General features: G+C 38.6%; 1 protein-coding gene across 1 annotated transcript in view; it reads left to right on the top strand.

Moving 5' to 3' along the window:
* NAV2 (neuron navigator 2) overlaps window positions 1-23,951 on the top strand; it is a 671,297-nt gene that overhangs the window by 618,218 nt on the left and 29,128 nt on the right. Inside the window, exons 18-22 of the mRNA XM_084631659.1 lie at window positions 956-1,116; window positions 5,135-5,323; window positions 7,563-7,615; window positions 9,195-9,218; window positions 9,340-9,414. Coding sequence (XP_084487785.1) covers window positions 956-1,116; window positions 5,135-5,323; window positions 7,563-7,615; window positions 9,195-9,218; window positions 9,340-9,414 — 502 coding nt within the window. The remainder of the gene's footprint in view (window positions 1-955; window positions 1,117-5,134; window positions 5,324-7,562; window positions 7,616-9,194; window positions 9,219-9,339; window positions 9,415-23,951) is intronic.

The following is a 23,951-nucleotide window of genomic DNA, read 5'->3' as shown; positions in this document are numbered from 1 at the left end:
TTGTTCTCCATTTTCCCCATGCTGGCCAGTGATGAGGTTAGCTGACTGAACAGCAGGTTTGAGTCTTAGCAGAAGCAGCCAAACTGAGGGCTGCCATGAAACTCTGAGGTGAGCAAATCCTCCAAAAAGCGCAGAACCCACCAAGGTAGAGGAGGAACTTTGTCACAATAAACAAATACTTCTCATACGGTATTTCAAAGTGACATCTGTATCATTTCACATCTCTCATTATTATTATTATTAGTTGTATAGCACTTACAGTGGACTAGTTACTTCTAACACAGGTATAAGAACGGGGGAGAAACCCTGGCCCGATTAATATCATTGAGAGTTTTGTTATTGACTTCAGTGTAGCCAGGATTAAACCCGGTCCTTGGCCTGAAGAGAAGGGTAAACACAGTCTCCTTCATAATGATGTAATACTACGAATTCTGAACAAATGTGATATATTTCCAGGGGCCTATGTATTAATGTCTCCCTAATATGAATCATTGCAATACACATGGTTTAAAGGTCTACCTTTTAGCGGCTCCATTGATCTGAATCTGATTATAGTATGCCAAAGAGCCATGCCAAGGGACTTCAAAGATGAACTGAGCTGTTAAAATAGTGATAAAATTGTGGTATAAACTAAAACAAGCAAAGAAATTCCAAAGTAAAGTCACTGATTCTGCAAACACTGACTTATGTGCTTGACTGTAAGCATACATGTGTTTGCCAAATCAGCTCTTAAGGCTCCTTCCCTTGTACTTACCCATTGCAGAATCCATAGTAAAAAGATGCACTTTTTGAACTCCAGTGGAATGAGTTGGGGTTGGGATAAGAGCCTTAATTCAGAATTATATATCTTTTATATCACTTAGTCCTTAAATTTTATCTGAAGATTTTTTTCCCAAATAATATTTCTTCCAAGTACATCTTAAGATAAGTTTTGAAATAATTTCTGGTTTTGCAGGTACACCCCTTCATCCCAACTTCGTAGTCAAGAGGATGCAAAAGAATGGCTACGTTCACATTCGGCAGGAGGCCTTCAGGACACTGCTGTCAATTCTCCATTTTCATCTGGCTCCAGTATAACATCACCCTCTGGAACTAGATTTAATTTCTCCCAGCTTGGTGAGTAATTAAGCGTTATGATCAGTGTAACATAATGTGACAGGGTGTGCCTGGCCTTTGCAGCTCCCTGCAGGAGGCCCCGCAGTCCTACTTCATCCCACCTCAAGAAAGGAGCAGTGGAGCTGCCTAGAGAGGCCTCATGGAAGCAGCCAGTCAGAGCCCAGCAGACTCAGATAAAAGGAGTTGCAGGGCCTTAGCCGATCAGTTCCTGGCTGGGACCAGAGGGGCATGGAAGGGTGCTCCTCTTTGGCCAAAGCAGCTTGAGGGAAACCAGTGTGTGGTTCTGGCTGTATTTGCTTAAACTGGGAAAGACAGGACCTGAGAACTTTAACCCTGAGGTCTGGGGTGAAGATAAGAAGCTAGGTGGGAAGAGGCACAGGGAAATAGCAGAGTATTGCAGTAAGAGGTACATGGCTGTTGTTTATAGGGTTCCTGGGTTGGAACCCGGAATAGTGGGCCAGCCTGGGTTCCCCCACTGGACACCACTAAAGTTGTGTAAACCCTGAGAAGGTGACAAGGCTCACTGGGAACCCCAGGTGAAAGGCTGAATTTAAAGGGCCCAGAGCTGGTGCTGCCCAGAACCGGACAGGGCAGATATACAGGTTTTGTTGGACTTTTTGCTCACCTGGAAGGGTTTCATTTTGACTGTGAGCCAGCTGAAGGGCTGAGCCACTGAAGCAGGAGCAAGAAGTGCTTAAGAGGTGAGTGCACCCTGTTACACATATTGTCTATTTTGAAAGTAGTGAATTTAACAATGTACGTTTCTTCTCACAGGCCCAAATGCCCTACCTAGCTCTGGGTACAGCATGCTACCATCTAGCTTCAATTCAGGAAATATTTATCTTGACTGTGATAAGATAGGCCTTTGGGTGCTGACCAGTCAGCACTGTTCTGTGGTGTGATCAAAAGTGGTACATCTGAATTGACCCTATTCAGAATGGTGCTGTGCGTATAATCAAATGCCCTACATAAGCTATTCACCTAAACTTCCCTACATGCTTAGATCTACTTCATCTTTAAACTCCAGGCACATTAAAAAATGTGATCATCTAAGCATTTGAGTATCTTTTATCATTGTATAGACTTTCAGTCAGCTTATTATGAAACCAGACAAAGCTTTATCCAACACAATCACAGACAAGCCAGTGGAATTTTAAGTTGGAAAGTTTACCATCCCTTCATTTGGTAACTTGGATTAAAATAAACACATTTTTAAATGGAAGAAATGTTAAAGTTGCTTAGAAGAAGCTATAAAATTCTGCTAGCTTTAATTAAATGTACTAGCATATGAAACAAAGTAATTTAAAGTTCTCATAGTCTTGAAATTCTATCCAGTAATAGACTTGCTTTCAACTTAAAAGCAACTGCACAGTAATTCCCTGTTCATTTAGGGCCCAGTTTAGATACATAAATCAGTACTTAGGCACTCAAGCTGGAACATCTGAATCAGAGGGGTTTCAAAATATTTTATATCAGAAACAAATATATTATGTATAACATTTTATTGTCTTTAAAGATATATAGATATAGATATATATACACAACATATGAGAGTTTTTATTGTCAGGGTTGCTCAGTTACTGGTTTTTGTAGGCACGGACTGTTGCTGGAACTCTTACCTGACACTATTTAAAACAGTTTATTTTTCTGTGTAAGTATCCATTTATTGTACGAGTTAAGCTTTCAGTGTGGTGTGTGGGCAGTTGTCTGTAGAAATCCTGTTATCACAAACACATCTGATGTCTGGTGCACCAGTTTAAAATATTTCTTAGTTACCTTTGCAGTTTATTTTGATGTGGAAAACATAAATCCTATGAGGTGACATATGTATACTTAATGTACTCTAAACAAAGGTTGTATCTCCAATAATCCGTAGTTAAGTTTTTAGTTTTTGTGTTAATTTTTAAAAATCTGTATGCTAGAAAGATAAAGCAAAATATGAAAAAAAAACCACAAAAAAACCCAAAAGTTAAACCTATACCTGTGAGCTATCTGCATCCTAGTATTTATGGAACAGTTTGTGTACTATGTGATCTGTAGAAATTTGCTTGGTCACTTATTTCCAGTGCAATTTTGAGCTCAAGCAAAACTGTCCTAGCAACAATTTGAATGCACTGAAAGAAACAAGCTATAAACCAGTCAAAAATAGTTTTTGTCAAATCAACATCTAAAACAAAATTCAAGATAAATAGAGAGGGGGGGGGGTAACTTCCTAAAGTGTTCACAGCAAACAAGCTGCATCAGGTGCATGGAATTATATCACGAGTCAAGCAAAACCATATGACAGTCTTTGCAGGCTCACAAAGTAAAAATGTTGGGGCTTTTAGCTACTTTGGAATTTACATGAAGATCAACTATATGACCATATTTCATAAGTAATGCAGCTACCAGAAATGAAGTTCATTAAGATGTTGTAAATCAATTATTTCTTCAAGGTTCCAGGAACTGCTTTGAGGAAAATGAATACAGCTAGTTTAGTGTGCTAGCCATAAAAGCTGCAACGTATTGCTTTCAAATCAAGCCCAATGATGGTTTATGAGATGCTTTTCAGCAATTCAGCCAGCAAAATGATAGTTAACTTTATCCTCAATAGAAGAGGAAGGTGATTGATTTGGGCTTTATCCTTCAGGACATTTTGGGCTCAAGAGACGCACTGCAAGGGAAGTAAACTTCCACTGACTTCAGTAGCAAGTGCTGACATGCAGGGCCAAACCCTTTTGGACACAGGTGTAATTATAGCTTTTTTCAAAGAAAAAAGAAACTGACCTTTTGTAAGAGAAATATGAACCATAACTCCGATGATAAATGAGCCCAAGATACCAAGAGAACATAATACCAGATATGAAATCGAGAGACCAGGGAGAGCTAGGACTCAGCAGTCCAATCTTCAACTTGACTCCTAACCAACTGTTTCTCAGTCAGAGGAACAGGTGAATAGTAACAAACCTAATGGAACATCAGACTGCTGAGTGGCAAGTTTGGCGAATGTTATCAAATTTTTTTCTCTGCAAAATGACTGAATAATAATAAAAACCAGACATAATTTAGCGCATGCGCGCGCACACAAAATCCAGAAAAAAGGTGGTCCTGGATGTAGAACTTACATATTCTAAACAACATTGGTCCTCACAGGGTATTTGAGGCAGGGGTAATATTTGTATAAAACCCTTGATCTATGTGTTCTGTATGCATGCAAGTATGTATGTCACTCAGTTGTAACTTACTGAGATCCCTTTCTGGAAAACACCAGTTGAAAATTGCAGTACTATTATGAAACTAAAGTTCTTTGAATTTGTAGCTACTCTTATATCCACATGAGAATGTCAGTCTTTCTGAGAGCTTTGAAGCAAATACTTCACAGATTATGCTGTTTATGAAAAAGATCAGGGGTTCTCAACTTCGTTGCACCGCCACCCCCTTCTGACAACAAAACTTACTTCACGACCCCAGGAGCGGGGACTGAAGCCCAAGCCCTACTGCTTCAGCCCTAGGCAGGGGACCTGCAACTTGATTCCTGCCACTCAGGGCTGATGCCCTAGGGCTTTGGCTTCAGCCCTGGGCAGTGGAGCTCAGGAGTCAGCCCTGGGCCCCAGCAAGTCTAAGCCAGCCCTGGTGACCCAATTCAAAGGGGGCCCCCTTTGGCGTCCCAACCCCCAGTTTGAGAACCGCTGCAAAAGATCATTTAAATTAGTTTGGGCTCTTTACTCCAGTTGGAGAGAGAACTATTCCAAATGAATTTAGAATTAATTAGTTCCTGCCTGTGTGGTGATATTGACTTGACTGAACTTCCAGTGTAAACATAAAGACTCAAAGGCCTGTGCCGAAGCTGACCTTTTTATTTTTAACTTAGTTTATATAGCTCTTGTATGAATCCACTGCATTGTAGGAAGGAAATTAAGCCAAGAAGATATGCAGGCAGAAATTTATATCTGATTATAAGAAAACAGTCTTTTTTCGGTAACTGCACAAGAAATAGGTAAGTAATTTCCTGTTCTACTATATATTCCTTACTTTTCAGCAAGCCCTACTACTGCGGTCCAGATGAGCTTGTCAAATCCAACCATGCTACGGACGCACAGCCTTTCCAATGCAGATGGTCCTTATGATCCTTACAGTGACACACGCTTCCGGAATAGCTCAATGTCACTAGATGAGAAGAGTAGAACTATGAGCCGCTCTGGGTCATTCCGTGATGGCTTTGAAGAAGGTAAATCAAGCTTGTGAAGGCACTGCTAATGGACTGGAAACCATTTACACTGAAGTCAATGGAAAAAGCTTCATTGACTTAAACAGGAATAGGATCAGGCCCATAATCCTACCAATTAAATTATTTAAAATTGAATGTTGTTAAGTGTCAAGTTATTTTGTTGTACCAGTTTTGAAAATGAAGGAGAAAAAGAATGTAAGGCAGTATCCAAAGCCCCTTACCATTAATGGAAAGACTCTCATTGATTTCACTGAGTTTTGGATCAAGCTCATAAAATGTAAGAAGAAGAGAAAGACAAGCAGTTACTAAGTATCAGGGGGTAGCCGTGTTAGTCTGTGTCCACAAAAACAACAAGGAGTCTGGTGGCACCTTAAAGACTAACAGATTTATTTGGGCATAAGATTTCGTGGGTATGTTTTACCCACGAAAGCTTATGCCCAAATAAATCTGTTAGTCTTTAAGGTGCCACCAGACTCCTTGTTGCTTAAGCAGATACTAAGAACTTTGCTGATTTCTGTAGACATGGGTATATTGTCCAGCTCGTGTGTAAGATTGAAATTTAACTAGAGGGATTGGTGGAGGCAAAAGAATAGCCTATTTTAATGGAAGAATTTCAAACATGGTTTTTTCTTCTGGGTACATTTTGAGTTTCAGTTTAAACGGCTAAATCAAAGATAGGCTAATATGATTTTCTTTTTTCTCCCCTTTCCACAAACCTACCTTTCAGTGTCAACTAGTTATGTGTTTACTTTATTTCATATTAACATTCAGGACTATGATACAGAAGATTTATGACAAGTATGTAATTAGAAGTGTAAAATTTTTAGGAGTATAAGAAAAAATTGAATGCATGCAGATTGAACTATGCAAAATATTTTGCCATAACAAGATTCATATTGGACCAAAAGTGGTGGAACTTAATATACAGGTTGGAAGAGAAAAACTTACTATTAGTATTGCAATTTCTTGAAATGCAAGCATGTTAATCTTTTAAGAGGTTACAGTTAAATTCTAGGCATTTTCTATGGTTAAATTTCATTTTTCAGGATACATTATGTTGCTACTGTGGGGATATGGTAGCATGGAGTTTATGTTCATCCAAAGGTCCTTTGGTATCTGCCCACTACCATCCCTGCATCCCCAAAGCCCTTCCCTCTTGAAGGAAACAGCCTCTGAAAACCTTTACAAAATAAATGATTTCCTGGGCTGGTTGCCCTTTCTGCCTACAGGCTTTGCTGTGGGAGAGGACAACATTATTAGGTCACTGAGGTGACACACACACAATCCCTAATGGTGAAATTCTGGCTCCATGGAAGACAATGAGAGGTTTTTTTTTTTAGTGGGGTCAGGATTTCACTCTTAAGGGTTGATAAAGACTGGTAGGTTTTACTTAGGATCAGATTCTACTCTGGATTTATAGTGGGATTACTCCAATGATACTGGTTAATTACTCCACAGTACAATCATGTAACCAAGCTGCATTTGGCCACTAATCTTGTATTTTGTTTCTATTATTACTTTTTGTCCCAGTCTTTGGGTGTCTCAGTATGGACTATGTCTGTTAACCTGAATGAGACGTGTAGAAGGAGAATTAAGGTCCTAATGATATTCCCATTCAACATTCCTTACTAAATTCTTCCTCAGGCAAAAAATACATCAGCTTCAGTGCAAATTATGCGTTAGGAAGAAGCAATGAGTGGGTTCCAAAGGGCCTGATTGTGCTTTCTGTGAGGTCTTTAGTCTGAAGATTGAAATACAGCCAGTGCACATATGTTCTCAGTCAACATGTTAAAATGTGTTATCCCATAGGTGCTGAATAGCTGCTGCCTATTTGAAATGGAATTCTTTTTTTAGTAGGGCCATCCTGGGGTCAAATTCTCTCCTCAGATACAGGTGATAATCTCCCACTCACTCAGAAGGCCTAATGGATTGGATGTTGTTGTTTTATATGAAAAATTATTTGAGTTATAGGAGCCAAATGATTTTTTCCTGTGTGAAGGCATTTTATATAACTCTTTCCTTTGTGTAGCAATTTCAACTTACATCTGCAAACTTTACATCTGCAAAGATTTATTTTACAATAAAAAGTTTGATGGATGATGCAATTTTGTTTGCATTCTTATGAAAATATGCTCTCAGTAGGTGTAAAATCTGCAGTGAATGCTCTGTATATGATTCCACTATGTGCTTACTGTATTGCAAACAGATATGCAATTTGTTTATTTTATCTTTCCTTTAGTGCATGGATCCTCTCTCTCCTTGGTGTCCAGTACATCATCTATTTATTCAACGGTGAGTGTCGTGAAATGTAAACATTCAGCAGGAGCCTGCTGAGAAATGTAGTATTAAATATTATTTTGCAGTTGTATAACTTTTTTTAGTAAAACAAATTAATTGATTGGACCAAGTGCGCTAATTGCTTTTTCTGTGTAAAGAGGATGGCTCTTTGCATGTAAACATAAGGTATTTATTTTTATGTTCCCAAAAAGGTGTTAATGGATGTTTATCACAATATTCATGTTAGCCTGATAGACCCTAACGGCCCAGAAGCAGGAGTTAGTCTCTTAAATCAGCAATCCACAACCATTCTAAGGAAGTCTTGATAGAAAGGAGGTAATGGATAGTCCTGGTCTTTTTTGCCAACACCACCCACATTGATTCAATAGATAAAGCCATTTCAGTCTGATAGTTTAGTGATCTGCTAATTAAGAATTCTCTAAGTAGGCCTTAATGCAATGGATTTAATGATCACAAAGGAGCCATTACTTCTCATTTTGCCAAGAATTTTTGTATTAAAAATCTTAATTGCATAGTCTCTTAATAATCTGACATTGAAAGAAGATTTAATGGTATTTTGGGACAAATAATATAATTATAGTGTTTTTTAAAAAGTGTATTATTATTTTCTTCTAATACTTTTACAAAAGCATCTTGCTTCAGAATATGTAACATTAAAGGTTACTAAAGGAAAATATATCTGAACTGACACTCCGGTCTTTTAAAAACAACGGACAACAGTGGAATCCGGTGATTGTATTAATAGAGGATCACCCTACAAATTGGTATGAAAGTATGATACAACCACACAACTACCATGCATCCATATTTGAAACAAACCTATACTTAAGAACGTTATCTTTAAGGGCATGGTCCTGCAGTTTTTATTCAAGCAAGTAGTTCCTTTCAAGTTAGTGATACTAGCTGCATGAAAGAGTTGTAGGATCGGGCCCTAAAACAGAGAACCTGTTACCTTTGGTTTAAAAAAAAAAAAAAGGGAATTACAGCTACATCACCTTAGACTGTAATCCAATTACATGAAATTAAAATTCACAAATGACTAGATTGTAGAGCCCCTACTCAAATTGATGAACATTTATTCATATAATTAATCCCATTGAAAACAATACCACTACATAAGTAAGTGCTCACTATGTGAATAAGCCCTCCACCTTCTCCTCCAAAAGTAATTATGGTCACAATGAATGGTGCATATAAATGTAAGATTATTTAAAGTGTATTATTCTAACCACTGAATAGAATAGGCTTTGGGGGGAATTAGGATATTAAAAGTTTTGGAGTATCAGAATTACTGCTAGTAAATTTAATTTCCATCTAAACAGAGCCAAACATGTTCAGAAATACAGAACTAAGATAATGGATTTAGATTGATATAATGTCAAAGTTTTTAATGGTGGTACTCAGTGGAATTATTAATGTGAATAAAGTTGCCTGCAAACACCTATGTATGCTGAATCAATAAGTAATAAATAAGAACTCCTATTTTGAATTTACTTGTAAAAAATTTGACATATGCTAGTAATGAACTATTGTAAGTTCCTCATATTTTTTTTCCTGATTTTTTTTGTTGTAGCCTGAAGAAAAATGCCAGTCAGAGGTAAGGAGCAATATGGGTTTTATAAACAAACTTTCAATCTAGACACTTTGCATGAGTGTTTTACTCCTCTAATTCTGTAGATTACAGTACAATAAACTAATCTTTTAAATACAATATTTAGATTCGCAAGCTACGAAGGGAGTTGGATGCATCCCAGGAGAAGGTGTCAGCTCTAACAACTCAGTTGACTGCCAATGTGAGTACAATTCAGAAAAATGGAGGCTGATAGATAAATTATGTAGTGCACAAACCCTAAATTATATAGTGCACAAATCACCATCCCAGCTTTCCTAATTAGCAAAAAGATCACTAGTCTGTAATAAGCAATTCAGGTCACACATTTGTGTTAAAAATAAATATATGCATTTTATGTCATTCTGAAAAGAAAAAGCCTTCTATCCTAGTGTTCAATTGATCATTTTTTAAAAAAAAACATTAAATACAGTTATACTGATTTGACTGTTCCTTTTGTATATGTACAACATGCAGGTACATAGGTTTAGTTAATGCTGAAAGAGATTCTTTGAAGACTAAGGCATTATGTTTTCCCATAGCATACAAACCATGCAACAGTGTGGGTTGATGGCAAGGGTAGGCAAAACTGACACACAAAAGGTGCCCTGAGAGCCAGTTTATGGCAGGGTCTAAGAAGCATAATGCATCTGATTCAAATCAGTCAGAGTATGCTGTGTTTTCACTTGTTTGCTTTGAGGAATATTCACTGCCATGAAATAACTATCTTTGCGCGCTGTTTGGGACAAAGGACTGAAAACCAAGGATACATTGGGGTTTTAATCCCCATTGAGTCAACACTGTGTAATCACAGGTGGCTGAAATCCTGGTTAAAAAAAACTCTGAAGCTCACTGGAGAAATAAGTGATTCCAGTGCAAATAAGACAAAAATGACTAGGGACCATTTAAAAATCATTTCATATTTGTATTCCAGGATTATGGGACTGGGTAGATGTGAGAATTTACAGTGACCAAAGAGGAAATCGCGGCCATTCCCTCTTGAATGGGTGGTAATAGCAAATACACCAACATGAAGAATGAGTTTGGCCTAAGTGATACTATCCTTCACAAAGTAGAAATCAGAACTAGAGCTAATGTATGTCAGTGTGTTGGCCATACATGATTTAATCTAATCTTCTGGCTGCAGGCATCATACTTCTTCAAACAACTTGAAAAATAGAAACAGGAAGGCAGCTGAATGGTTAACATATAGGTTAAGGAAAGAAAATTAAGGCTACATTTAGTATTTTGCCACATTCCAGGAGCAAAAAACAAAACAAACCCAAAAATGAAAGTTGTTAACTTTGCCCTGCAGATGCAAATACCTGACTAGATTAAATGATTTCATTTGAACCACCTCATTTGTATCTAATATCTTTTTTAACTCATCTTAATGTGCAATGTCTACAGAAAAGTGGGCTTTGCTTTCTTAAATGTAGGCCAATTCTTTTACAGAGTTTTCTTAAGTTTGTTTTTTTGCTGACAGACTATTCTTGAATTACTCTAGTTTCTGCTCCTTACAACAAATTACACAACTGTTCATGTAAGTTAGGCTAAATTTTGCACTCAAGGGGCTGCTCTGCCTACTGATTTGGAAGAGTAACCTCTTCAGACTGTAGAGAAGAAATGTTCTCTCCAGGGCAGCAATTACTTCCCTTCTTTGTCTATATTAAGAAGCCATTCAGCATCCCTGCCGCTATTCCTCCTTCAAAGAGGAGAAACTGCTCTTTCCAGAAACGTCTAGCCTCAAAATATTTCTTCCTGGTACTAAGGGTACCATTGTCTGAACAGATTGTCCTCCATGTTGACACTCCATTTGCTTTTTATAAAATTAGCAACATTTCTTTCTTCCATTTCATTTTCTCCAGAGTGAATTTAGCACTGCTGTAATGTGCTAAGGCCCTGACAGCCCTGAGCACTGAAGTCCCTTGTATATCCACAGAACAGGTGCAGCTGGGTCACTGGCAGAACAACCTTCTCCAGACTGTCCTGCCAGTGTGCCCCAGCCTGAACCTGGGGTGGACCACCTCTTTCTGCAACAGGGTACTTTATTTCCTTTGGCCACTTGGCTGAGACTACCATTATGGGTGTTTGTTGCGGTGATAATTTTGTGGAAAGGGCTTGCTTTCACTAAAAAGTAAACCAAGGCCCACCAACCTATTTCCTATAGCCCACTGATAGGGTTGCCAGTTTCAGTTGGACATATTCCTGGAGGTTACATCACATGACATAATCTTTAATTAAAGATTAACATTTAATTCCTGGAGACTCCAGGACAATCCTGGAGGGTTTGGCAACCTTACTCACTGAACAATTACTAGATAGTAACAACTTGTGGTCACTTTAAATGGTTTCAAAAGGGCAACTGAAAATGGAAAGGCTCTGTATCTCTTTACTTATCCCTTGACCCATGCAGTCCCGTTCACGGTATTTTTTTCACTTTCTCAAAGATTTTAAATGATATTCCTCATTGTTACTGAACACAGAATCTCCCCCCCCAACCCCAAAAGAAATTATTCAGTCCAGTGTTTTTAAAATAAACATTTTAGTTTTCCAGCACATGTAGTGGGTATTTAACTTGTTTTATTTTCAGCCATTTTTCTCACAGTCTCAGCCCTGTTTATTTTCTTAGGGTCTGAGGGGAGTGACAGCCACATATATCCTCATGTTATTGTACTATTCATGTTTGTTTTCATTGTGAGTGTGAGAACAGTTATTTGGGATAAGTCGGCTATGTGTTGATGAAGAACAGTCTGGAATGGCTACATGAAAGGTTTTACAATTCTGTATATACATAGAGGAGAGAATGACCTTTTCTCTAGTGGACAGATTTAAAATATATATATACAATTTGTACTTGCTCAGTGTATATAATTATTTTTGATCTGAGAATAAAATATCATTAGTTTATTTTGATTATCATCAATTTTCGTGGCAAAGGGTGGGCAAGTACGTATTCAATATTATGTATATTAAGGGTTTGTCTACACAGGGATATATTCAGGATTAACTTTTTGCATGAACACACTTATTCTGGAATAAGAGTGCCTTATTCCAAATTAACTTAATCTAAGTAAATTAAGATAATTTGTTATAAAGCACTCTTATTCCAGAGTAAGAACATCCACAGATGGACTATATTGGGAATTGTTAATCCACTTTAAATTCACACCCTGCTTATTCTGGCATGGCACTGGGAGAATGATTCTCCTGTCTCATCAAGTTAATTTTTACTATTCCAGTCTCTCTCTTCTGGATGGAGACTGTGTAGTAAATGTGATTATTTTTTCTTGCAGATTGTGAGAATATTTAGTGTGTTATAGATGGTATATTCTGTTGCTACCGCTCACTGATGTTTTGTTTTTTTAATGAAAAGAATCAGAGGAAGGCTCAAATCAGAACTTTGGAGCCATTCAGATACAGGTCTAAAATTCCAAACTTCATTACTCCGGCCCCTGTCATTATAATGACCCCAATAAAAAAAATAGATCTGAACACCACCTAAGTTCAGGGAAGTTTGAATCAGAAACTCAAAAAATAACACATAGTATAGAAGTAGGGTAGGGTATGGCAAGAAAGAAAATGTCATGTTATTAAAGGAAGTGGGTCCTGAAAAATGGACAATGAGCAAAGCGTTAAGATTTCAGGATTTTGCTTTCCTTGGGCTAAACACTGCAATTTATTAAAAATAAAAGCCTCCTGCACAGTTCAGAGTTAGAATTAAAACTGATTTAAGATGAAAACTCCATCCTGTGAGACCTAACTCCTTCAATTTATAACGAGGTGGATTATGTATCATTGTGAAGACTCCTGGGTAGAAGTGTATAACAGAAATATTTCTTTTCATTTAGCTTCAAGCAATGAGACTGGACAAGTATCTCTCAGAGAATAGGTTTTCAGTGATTACAGCTGCCAACTCCAGACATCATCTGGACAAAGATGAAAACTCCCCTTTCATAAAAAACTGGGGTAGATAGGAAGTGAATGTTGAATTTACAAGTTGCAGATATATGGCTGATAACCTTCATGTCTTCCCTAATTTAAAGCAGCTGTAGTCTTACTGCTAGCACTTTTGTCCTCCCCACCCCACCGTCCCTATAGTTTAGACTTGTACAACTTCTGAAAATACACGTTCTTCTCCATATATAATATTATTATATTATAATATGTTGCAGTCATCAAACAGACTCCTAACAACAAATATTATCATGTATGACTCTAGAGCAGCAGGATTTCCTTTGCTGTTAAAGGAGGTTGGTTATCACACTGATCACCAGTCATTTAAAATATCCTAGATAATTATTTCCTGTGTTGATAGTACATTGAGTATTCTATCTATATACATTGTAACAGCACTTGCATTTATGAGTCTATAAAAGTGTCATCTAGACAACTGCAAAAACCCTACAGAAATACAGAACTTCCAATTACCCACATGTTGGTATCTGTTCAGTTCTCTTCATACTGGCTTATCTCTGCTCTCAAACCCTATATTTCCAGTACAAAACCTTGGGGAAATTCACATATTTGCATTGTAGCCATCTAAGTTCAGGGACCACAGCACTTCTCTGATCTCAAGGCAAATTGAGCTCCAATCTTTGTTTTCTTGGTGGATGTGCAAGAAAGTCAGAATATTACAGAATTATTATTTAATCGAATAGCAAACATTTCCAAGTCAATTTAGCAAATTTACAGCAACTTTAAACAGTAGTAGTAAAATTATTTTAGCTACATGAATACCTCTAACAGAAAGTTGAGGAAAACTGTTCAAAGTTCATTCCTTATTTGTACAGTAGAGGATTTTGCACTTCTACTTGCTTGCTTTTCGAAGCTGAAAATACGCATTTCAAAATGATAGTGGATGTCAATAGTAATGAAGGGGAAAAACAATTGAACTTCATATGGACCCATGCATGAAGACCTGAAAATGAAGAAATTTGAAGGATGTTGCATCTTTTTCTATTAGCATCAGTTATTTTATTTTCAAGGCTGAACTATATTTTTAATGTTGCATTCCATGAAAATAGGAAAACATGAAGAAAAACTGGTCTGAACATCTGGAATGATATTTAGTCAATGGCTTTTCTGGTCCTTCTTTCGATGGCATCTCCATCAGCCTTAAACTTTTCTAAAGAACTCTTTAGCTGAATGCAAAATGTGAGCTCTGCAATTCTCTAGTAAATTGGCAGCTCCTTCACACTGGCTGGCCTCAACCATTATCCTTTTATGCAAAAAAGGCACGTTGGACCTAAACTGACTGGCAATATTCTTCCTATTTGGCAGTAGGAAAACAATCTTAGCCTCTGTTACCAAAATCAAGCTGCAGGCTAGTGAGGTTCAATCTTGCTTTCTTAAGACACTTATATTATGAATTCTGCAGATGAATTATTGACTATCCTATCTAAGGAGAGGATAATTATCCAACTCAGGTTTAATATTTGTTACTAAGCATTTCTGTGAGTTGATTAGTTACTTAGCCATGTATTGTTTTTTATTTAACTTCGTAGATTTTTCTAGTAAAATATTAATAGAGATCTAAAATATTAAGCTCTGTACAATTTTAATATTATACATAGTTAGAATGATGACTTGGTAAGAAATGGAAAAATCCTGGTAATGGACTTTTGCTTTAGACTATTTGCGTGTAAAATTCAACAGTGCCCTGTTACTTTGCTGAGTGTCTGCAAGCCTATCTGGGTTAAGAGGTTTTTTCAAACCCCTACACTGTTAGTTTATAAATAGATTAATAATTAGACAAAAGCGCTCTCTCTCTCTCTTTGGTGAGTATTTCTTTTAAGGTAAGATTAGCACATCAATCTGTGATAGCATTTTTGCAGCTTGACTTAAAAGCAGTTGTGAAAAATGCATTTGGAATTTTGTTGTGTCTTAGAAATTGAAACTAACTATATTTTAACAATTTTTGAAGATAATGGCTGGTAAAGCAGAAGGCAGCAGCAGCTGTATGTGCGGTCACTAGCTTTTGCCAGCAAACTCAATCATTGCCTTCCCCCTTCAAAAGCATGTAATTGTCACAATTGTATCTATGCACTTAATATTTATGAAAAACATGGCACAGAATCCTAGAAATGTAGGTCTGCAAGAGACCTTGACAGGTCATCTACCCTGTGCTGAGGCAGGATCATATATACCTAATGCATCGCTGACAGGTGTTTGTCTAACCTGTTTTTAAAATCCTCCATTGACGAGGATTCCACTACCTTCCTTGGAAGCCTATTCCAGTATTTAACTAGTTTTAGAGTTAGAAAGTTTTTCCTAATACCTAATCTAAATCTCTCTTGCTGCAGTTTAAGCTCCTTATTTCTTATCCTACCTTCACCGTTGCTCTTAATAACAGCCTTTAACATATTTGAAGACTGTTATCGGGTCTCCCCTCAGTCTTCTCAGGACTAAACATATCCAATTTTTTAACCCTTCCCCCTACATCATGTTTTCTAAATCTTATTTTTGTTGCCCTTCTTTGGACACACACCAGTTTGTCAACATCTTTCTTAAAGTGTAGGGCCCAAAACTGGAAACCATACTTTAGCTGAGGTCTCACCAGAGCTGAGTAACGTGGAACTATTACCTACCATTGTGACATTCCCAGGTATAATCTGGATTGATGGACAGCTGTGTCCCTTCAATTCTCCAACCTGGGGTGCCTTTTACACTGCCTTTTACACTGCTTTGCTGTGAGAGCAACCACTCCTGGCCTGCGCTCGCGCGCTCTCTTGCTGTCACACACACACACTCACGCGCGCACACACACACACAGCCTCTAGCATGTAAATGACTCCTAGCTGAGTCATATGAGTGCTGTTAGCTAGCCACTCTTGAATTATATTGAAGAGTGACACCAGCAAATTCCAAGTTCCAGACTTTCCCTGAGAAGTACATCTCTTGTACTGCCCAGTACCTTCCTAGACAATACAAGCTTATATAAGGTCAGTCACTTCATTAATAGAAAATGATATGCACAAACCTTGTTATCTCAAATGAAACTTCCTAAAGACTTCAATCCCAACACATTTGCGTAGATAAAACAATAAAACAAGTTTATTAACTACAGAAAGATAGATTTTAAGTGATTGCAAGCAATGAGGCATAAACGTCAGAATTGGTTACAAAGAAATAACTAATACTTAATGTATCAAGCTAAGTGAATTCAAAGCAAAAAGGTTTCTCTCACCGTATGTTTATAGCAGTCTGGCTGGATTCCTCCCCAGTCAAGACTCCTCGCACAGTTCAGTCATGCTTTTATTCTTTTTCAAATGTTGATGATGATGTGAGTAGAGATAAGGGGAGAGAGGTGTTGCTCACTTTTATATCTTTTTCCTCCACTTTGAGAATCATCTCCAGCTGGGGTTCAAGCAACAGCCAGTCTGTTTACAAGGGAACCCCCAGCTGTTCCATTGCCAAGATGTAAATTTCTCGCTCACACCTTTCTTCCTACCAAAGAACGACCGCTTAATCAGGTGATAGTCCATATGATTGTGTTGAGACCTGGCTGAGACATCAGTTTGTCTTGTCTCTGGGGAACTGGTTTGAAGTTGTTTCCTCAGACTTGGAACATGTCTTCTACAGTAGAATTTTATTACTCTACGTACAATGTTGCCACACATATTTTACCAGGACAATACTGTTCAGCAGATTTGAGTTTTCAAATGATACCTTGCAATGCATACAAAATCTATTATGGTTTTGTAAAAAGGATGAACACATGGGTAGACTATCAGACCCGTGTATTGCATATGATCCTCCTGCTAATATATCTCAGTGGTATTAGTCTTTTTTGCAACTGCATCGTATTATTGACTCTCATTCCACTGTAACCCCCAGATCCTTTTCTGCAGTACTACCGCTTAGCCAGTTATTCCCCATTTTGTAGTTGTGCATTTGATTTTTTCCTTCCTAAGTGTGATAGTTTTCACTTGTCTTTATTGAATTTCATCTCATTTATTTCAGACCAATTCTCCAATTTGTCACAGTCATTTTGAATTCTAATCCCATCCTCCAAAGTGCTAGCAACCCCTCCCATCTTGCTGTCATCTTCACATTTTATATGCAGACTCTCCACTGCATTATCCAAGTCACTAATGAAAATATTGAGTTGTACCAGACCCAGGACAGATACCTGCAGGACCCTACTAGGTACATCCTCCCAATTTGATAGTAAACCATTGATAACTACTCTTCAAATATTTGAATATGGTTTGTCAACCAGTTCTGCACCTACTTTATAGTAATTTAATCTAAACCACTTTTCCCTAGCTTGCATATGAGAATATCGTGTGTCAAAAGCCGTACTAAAATCAAGTTATATCATCGTTGCAAACTGTTGCTTTATGTGAAACCTGCAAATTTTGGTCTTATTTTAAAATCTTGAAACTGAAGTATTTAAAATGTTTTGAGGAGTATCTAGTATTTTTGAATCACTCTACTGGCTGATTTCCCAGCTGATTTTTAATGGCAATTCAGTAAAGGGAAGATGCTACTGTTTCTGATTTTACCTGACACAGAATTAATACATATAGTTTGGGATATTTCATAGAGACAGCATTGGTGTTTACACCTTCAGAGCATTATCATATGCCCTTTAGAGCTCCATCATTGCAGTTATGTACAGTTTTTATGTAACCACTTCTTTATTATTTAATCCCATTGTTTAAATAATGGGGGGCACTTCCACGTCATTGACAGAGACCTGGAGATTATTTCCCTCTGCACATATACTCACACCCCTCTTATTCCTCCTATTTTAATCTTTCACTCTCCCTTTTCCACCCATAAACAAAAATAATTCACCATATCATGGCCACCATGGCGTCTTTATCTTTTTGTAAAAGAATTCATGAATAAAGCAAGATGTTGTCTTCTAATGGGATAGCGGGGGTCAAGGTTTCTGGGTTCTCTTCCCCACTCTGTCACAAACTTGCTTTATGGCTTGGAACAAACCATTTAACCTCTTTATGCCTCAGTTTCCTCATCTGAGAAATGTCTATAGTAATACTTAACTACCTGGGATGAGGGTTACCGTTTGTAAAATGCTTTGAAGTTTTCTGGTAAGAAGTGCAAAGGTACTGAAAATTATTAATCTATATAGAGATTGTGGTGGTACAATACAATGCTTTTGTATTATTCCTTAATACTCAAAGGACAAAATTTAGTCCCTGAAATGTTCCTAACAAAAAAATTAAATGATGACAATTAAATGTTGTCTCTCAGATTTCCAACACTGGGTCTAATAGTTCCTTCCAGCTGAACAAAGCAGCAGAATAAAAGTTTCCCAGTTAGAATGAAATCCAAGCAGCTTTAAACTACTATGAAAAATACATAAAATGGACTGAACCTATTATGAGACTCAGTGTTTCTCAAAGGCATTTTATTCCCATTTACTCTAGAACAGTTCTCACTCTGTTATCCTCTTTGTATTTTCTTTTCAGAATAAATAAAAGCTCCAGTCCAGAACAGATTGCAATTATTTGCTGATCTATCTGTCCATTTGAGATTCTTGCTCTGTCCACTGATCTCATAGTGAAAAATTGATGTAGAATATTAATCATAGATTCATAGATATTTAGGTCAGAAGGGACCATTATGATCATCTAGTCTGACCTCCTGCACAATGCAGGCCACAGAATTTCACCCACCACTCCTAAAAAAGACCTCACACCTATATCTGTGCTATTGAAGTCCTCAAATTGTAGTTTGAAGACCTCAAGGAGCAGAGAATCCTCCAGCAAGTGACCCGTGCCCCATGCTACAGAGGAAGGCGAAAAACCTCCAGGGCCTTCCAATCTGCCCTGGAGGAAAATTCCTTCCCGACCCCAAATATGGCGATCAGCTAAACCCTGAGCATATGGGCAAGATTCATCAGCCAGATACTACAGAAAATTCTTTCCCGGGTAACTTGGATCTTACCCCATCTAAAAACCCATCACAGGCCATTGGGCCTATTTACCATGAATATTTAATTACCAAAACCATGTTATCCCATCATACCATCTCCTCCATAAACTTATCGAGTTTAATCTTAAAGCAAGATAGATCTTTTGCCCCCACTACTTCCCTCGGAAGGCTATTCCAAAACTTCACTCCTCTGATGGTTAGAAACCTTCATCTAATTTCTAATCTAAATTTCCTAGTGGCCAGTTTATATCCATTTGTTCTTGTGTCCACATTGGTACTGAGTTTAAATAATTCCTCTCCCTCTCTGGTATTTATCCCTCTGATATATTTATAGAGAGCAATCATATCTCCCCTCAACCTTCTTTTAGTTAGGCTAAACAAGCCAAGCTCCCTGAGTCTCCTTTCATAAGACAAGTTTTCCATTCCTCGGATCATCCTAGTAGCCCTTCTCTGTACCTGTTCCAGTTTGAATTCATCCTTCTTAAACATGGGAGACCAGAACTGCACACAGTATTCCAGGTGAGGTCTCACCAGTGCCTTATATAACGGTACTAAAACCTCCTTATCCCTACTGGAAATACCTCTCCTGATGCATCCCAAGACGACATTAGCTTTTTTCACAGCCATATCACATTGGCAGCTCATAGTCATCCTATGATCAACCAATACTCCAAGGTCCTTTTCCTCCTCCGTTACTTCTAGTTGATGCGTCCCTAGCTTATAACTAAAATTCTTGTTATTAATCCCTAAATGCATGACCTTACACTTCTCACTATTAAATTTCATCCTATTCCTATTACTCCAGTTTACAAGGTCATCCAGATCCTCCTGTAGGGTATCCCTGTCCTTCTCTAAATTAGCAATACCTCCCAGCTTTGCATCATCTGCAAACTTTATTAGCACACTCCCACTTTTTGTGCCCAGGTCAGTAATAAAAAGATTAAATAAGATTGGTCCCAAAACTGATCCTTGAGGAACTCCACTGGTAACCTCCCTCCAACTTGACAGTTCACCTTTCAGTAGGACCCGTTGTAGTCTCCCCTTTAACCAATTCCCTATCCACCTTTCAATTTTCCTATTGATGCCCATCTTATCCAATTTAACTAATAATTCCCCATGTGGCACAGTATCAAACGCCTTACTAAAATCTAAGTAAATTAGATCCACTGCGTTTCCTTTATCTAAAAAATCTGTTACTCTCTCAAAGAAGGAGATCAGGTTGGTTTGGCACGATCTACCTTTTGTAAAACCATGTTGTATTTTGTCCCATTTACCATTGACTTCAATGTCCTTAACTACCTTCTCCTTCAAAATTTTTTCCAAGACCTTGCATACTACAGATGTCAAACTAACAGGCCTATAATTACTTGGATCACTTTTTTTCCCTTTCTTAAAAATAGGAACTATGTTAGCAGTTCTCCAATCATACGGTACAACCCCTGAGTTTACAGATTCATTAAAAATTCTTGCTAACGGGCTTGCAATTTCTTGTGCCAATTCTTTTAATATTCTTGGATGAAGATTATCTGGGCCCCCCGATTTAGTCCCATTAAGCTGTTTGAGTTTCGCTTCTACCTCAGATATGGTGATGTCTACCTCCATATCCTCATTCCCATTTATCATGCTACCATTATCCCTAAGATCCTCTTTAGTCTTATTAAAGACTGAGGCAAAGTATTTGTTTAGATATTGGGCCATGCCTAGATTATCCTTGACCTCCACTCCATCCTCAGTTTTTAGCGGTCCCACTTCTTCTTTCTTTGTTTTCTTCCTATTTATATGACTATAGAACCTTACTATTGGTTTTAATTCCCTTCGCAAGGTCCAACTCTACTTGACTTTTAGCCTGTCTCACTTTATCCCTACATATTCTGACCTCAATAAGGTAGCTTTCCTTACTGATCCCTCCCTTCTTCCACTCCCTATATGCTTTCTGCTTTTTCTTAATCACCTCTCTGAGATGCTTGCTCATCCAGCTTGGTCTACAACTCCTGCCTATGAATTTTTTCCCCTTTCTTGGGATGCAGGCTTCCGATAGCTTCTGCAGCTTTAATTTAAAATAATCCCAGGCCTCCTCTACCTTTAAACCCATAAATTCTTCAGTCCAATCCACTTCCCTAACTAATTTCCTTAATTTTTGAAAGTCAGCCCTTTTGAAATCAAAAACCCTAGTTGCAGATTTATTTTTGTTAATCCTTCCATTCAGTTTGAACTGAATTAGCTCATGATCACTTGAGCCAAGATTATCCCCTACAACCATTTCCTCTATGAGGTCCTCATTACTCACCAAGACCAAATCTAAAATGGCATCCCCTCTAGTCGGTTCAGCAACTACTTGCTGAAGGAATCCATCAGCTATCGCATCTAGGAAAATCTGAGCCCTATTATTATTACTAGCACTCGTCCTCCAGTCTATATCGGGGAAGTTAAAGTCTCCCATGATCACACAGTTTCCATTAGTATTTACTTTATTAAAAACATTAAAAAGGGCTCTATCCATATCCAAATTAGATCCCGGCGGTCTATAGCACACCCCAAGCACTATCCCAGGGGAGGCTCTAATAGTTTTCTTCCCCAATTTAATTGTTGCCCAGACAGACTCAGTCATATCCATTTCATCGCTTCTTATTTCTTTACATTCTATCTCATCATTGATATACAATGCTACTCCACCACCTTTACCTTTATTTCGGTCTTTCCTAAACAGCACATACCCTTCAATACCTGTAGCCCAGTCATGACTACTATTCCACCAGGTCTCTGTTATACCTATAATATCTGGTTTCACTTCCTGCACCAGTAACTCTAGTTCCTCCATTTTGTTACCTAGGCTCCTTGCATTAGTGTACAAACATCTTAATTTTTGCTGTTTGGCCTCACTCACATTCTGTACCCTATTAGGCATGGTTATTTTACTACCAGTATAACCTATTAGACTTGTATCTACACTGCCCTTCCTCCTACCTACAGCTGTATCCACTCTTACTTCATTTTCTTTCCACTCTATGCTAAATTCTGGCGTGGAGATTACCTGGACATCTCCCAACCATCTCCCCCAAATTCCTAGTTTAAAGCTCTCTTAATCAGTTGTGCCAGCCTCCATCCTAGAAGTCTATTTCCTTCCCTACTCAGATGAAGTCCATCCCGAGAGAACTGTCCTCTATCCATGAATGCCTCCCAATGGCCATACATCCCAAAGCCCTCCTTATAGCACCACTGCCTAAGCCATCTATTGATAGTCATAATCTTGTCACACCTTTGTTGCCCTTCTCTAGGAACAGGCAGAATCCCACTAAAGATCACCTGAGCCTCAATTTCCTTAAGCGTCCTCCCCAGCCTAGCATAGTCTCCCTTAATACTTTCCAGCGAGAATCTAGCCGTATCATTTGTTCCCACATGAAGGATAATTAGGGGATTCTTTCCCGCTCCCTTTAGAATCCTTTTCAACCTCAGGTCTACATCCCGTATCTTAGCACCTGGAAGACAGCACACCCTCCTATTTTCTGGATCAGCTCTGGTTACAGGCCTATCTATTCTTCTCAGTAAAGAGTCCCCAATCACATAGACCTGCCTTTTCCTAGTGACGGTGCTATTCTCCAGTCTATCCCCTGTTCCCTCTGGCTGCAAGTTCTTTCCATTCCCATTCTCCCTTGTAATCCTTTTTAACCCATCCTGTATCCTCCTGGGGCTCATATTTGGTGTAATCTCCATTAACTCTTCCCCTTTTCCTATAGGACTAACCGCTCTTCTCTTCTTCCTTGCCCTATCACCTTCAGTGACTACCTGCTGAGCCCCTTCTTCATTTTCCAACTCTGCAAACCTATTCTGAAGCTCTATTTCTCCTTCACTAGCCCGTCTTTTCCTCTGCCTAGTTCTTTTAGTCACATGCTTCCACTGACCACTTTCCTCACCCAGTCTCCCCTCAGAATTCCCTAGTCCTGCTTCCATCTGCAAGTCTGAGCTTTTCCCTTCAGATACCTCATGTCTTTGCTCCATAATCTGCTCAAACCCCTTCCTAAACTCTACCAGACTTTCCACCTGCATCTCCAAACCTCTGATCTTTTCCTCCATCAGCTCTATCAGACGGCATTTCATACAGACAAAACTCTTACCAGGTGCCCGCTCCAGGATCATGTACATACCACAGCTTCCACATCCAGTCATCTTCATTGTGTCATCTGCTACATGGGTCACTCCCACTGCCACCTCTGTATCTGTCATTGCCTTCCCACCTAAATCCTGTTAATCTGGGAAACACAAACCACACCAAAACACCACCACCCACAGCAAAACCAAACCCCACACAAGCACCACAAGACAAACTCCCCTTTCAAACTCCCACTCAAACTCCCCTGTTTACAGCTCTGTTTGCTAGCTCCTGTGCCACTGCCTGACTGGCTGCTACCTTTATAGGACCCCCAGTCAGTGAAGCCCCGCCCCCTAATCAGGGCTCAGCTTCTCTCCCAGCACAAAGCCCCTACAAGCCTCTACACATACAGATACTACCAATACAAAACCAAACACACACAAACACCTTCTCCTCCAACAGAACTCCCACTCAAACTCCCCTGTTTACAGCTCTCTTTGCTAGCTCCTGTGCCGCCGCAGCTGTCTGTGCAGGGAGAACTGTAAAGAATGTCTTTCCTGTAAGCAATATGTCTTTAGGAAACCTAAGTACTGCCATGCCAGATCAGTCTAATAATCCTTCTAGTTTAGTATCCTGTCTCCAGCAATGACCAGTATCAACTGCTCCGGAGGAAGAAACACTGCAGTTGGCAATTGTGGGATAATCTGCACCCCAGGAAGGGTTCC

The sequence above is a fragment of the Lepidochelys olivacea genome, assembly GCF_965140295.1.
Source record: "Lepidochelys olivacea isolate rLepOli2 genome assembly, chromosome: 6".
Classification (NCBI taxonomy): Eukaryota; Metazoa; Chordata; order Testudines; family Cheloniidae; genus Lepidochelys; species Lepidochelys olivacea.
This window is presented reverse-complemented; position numbering and strand designations above follow the sequence as displayed.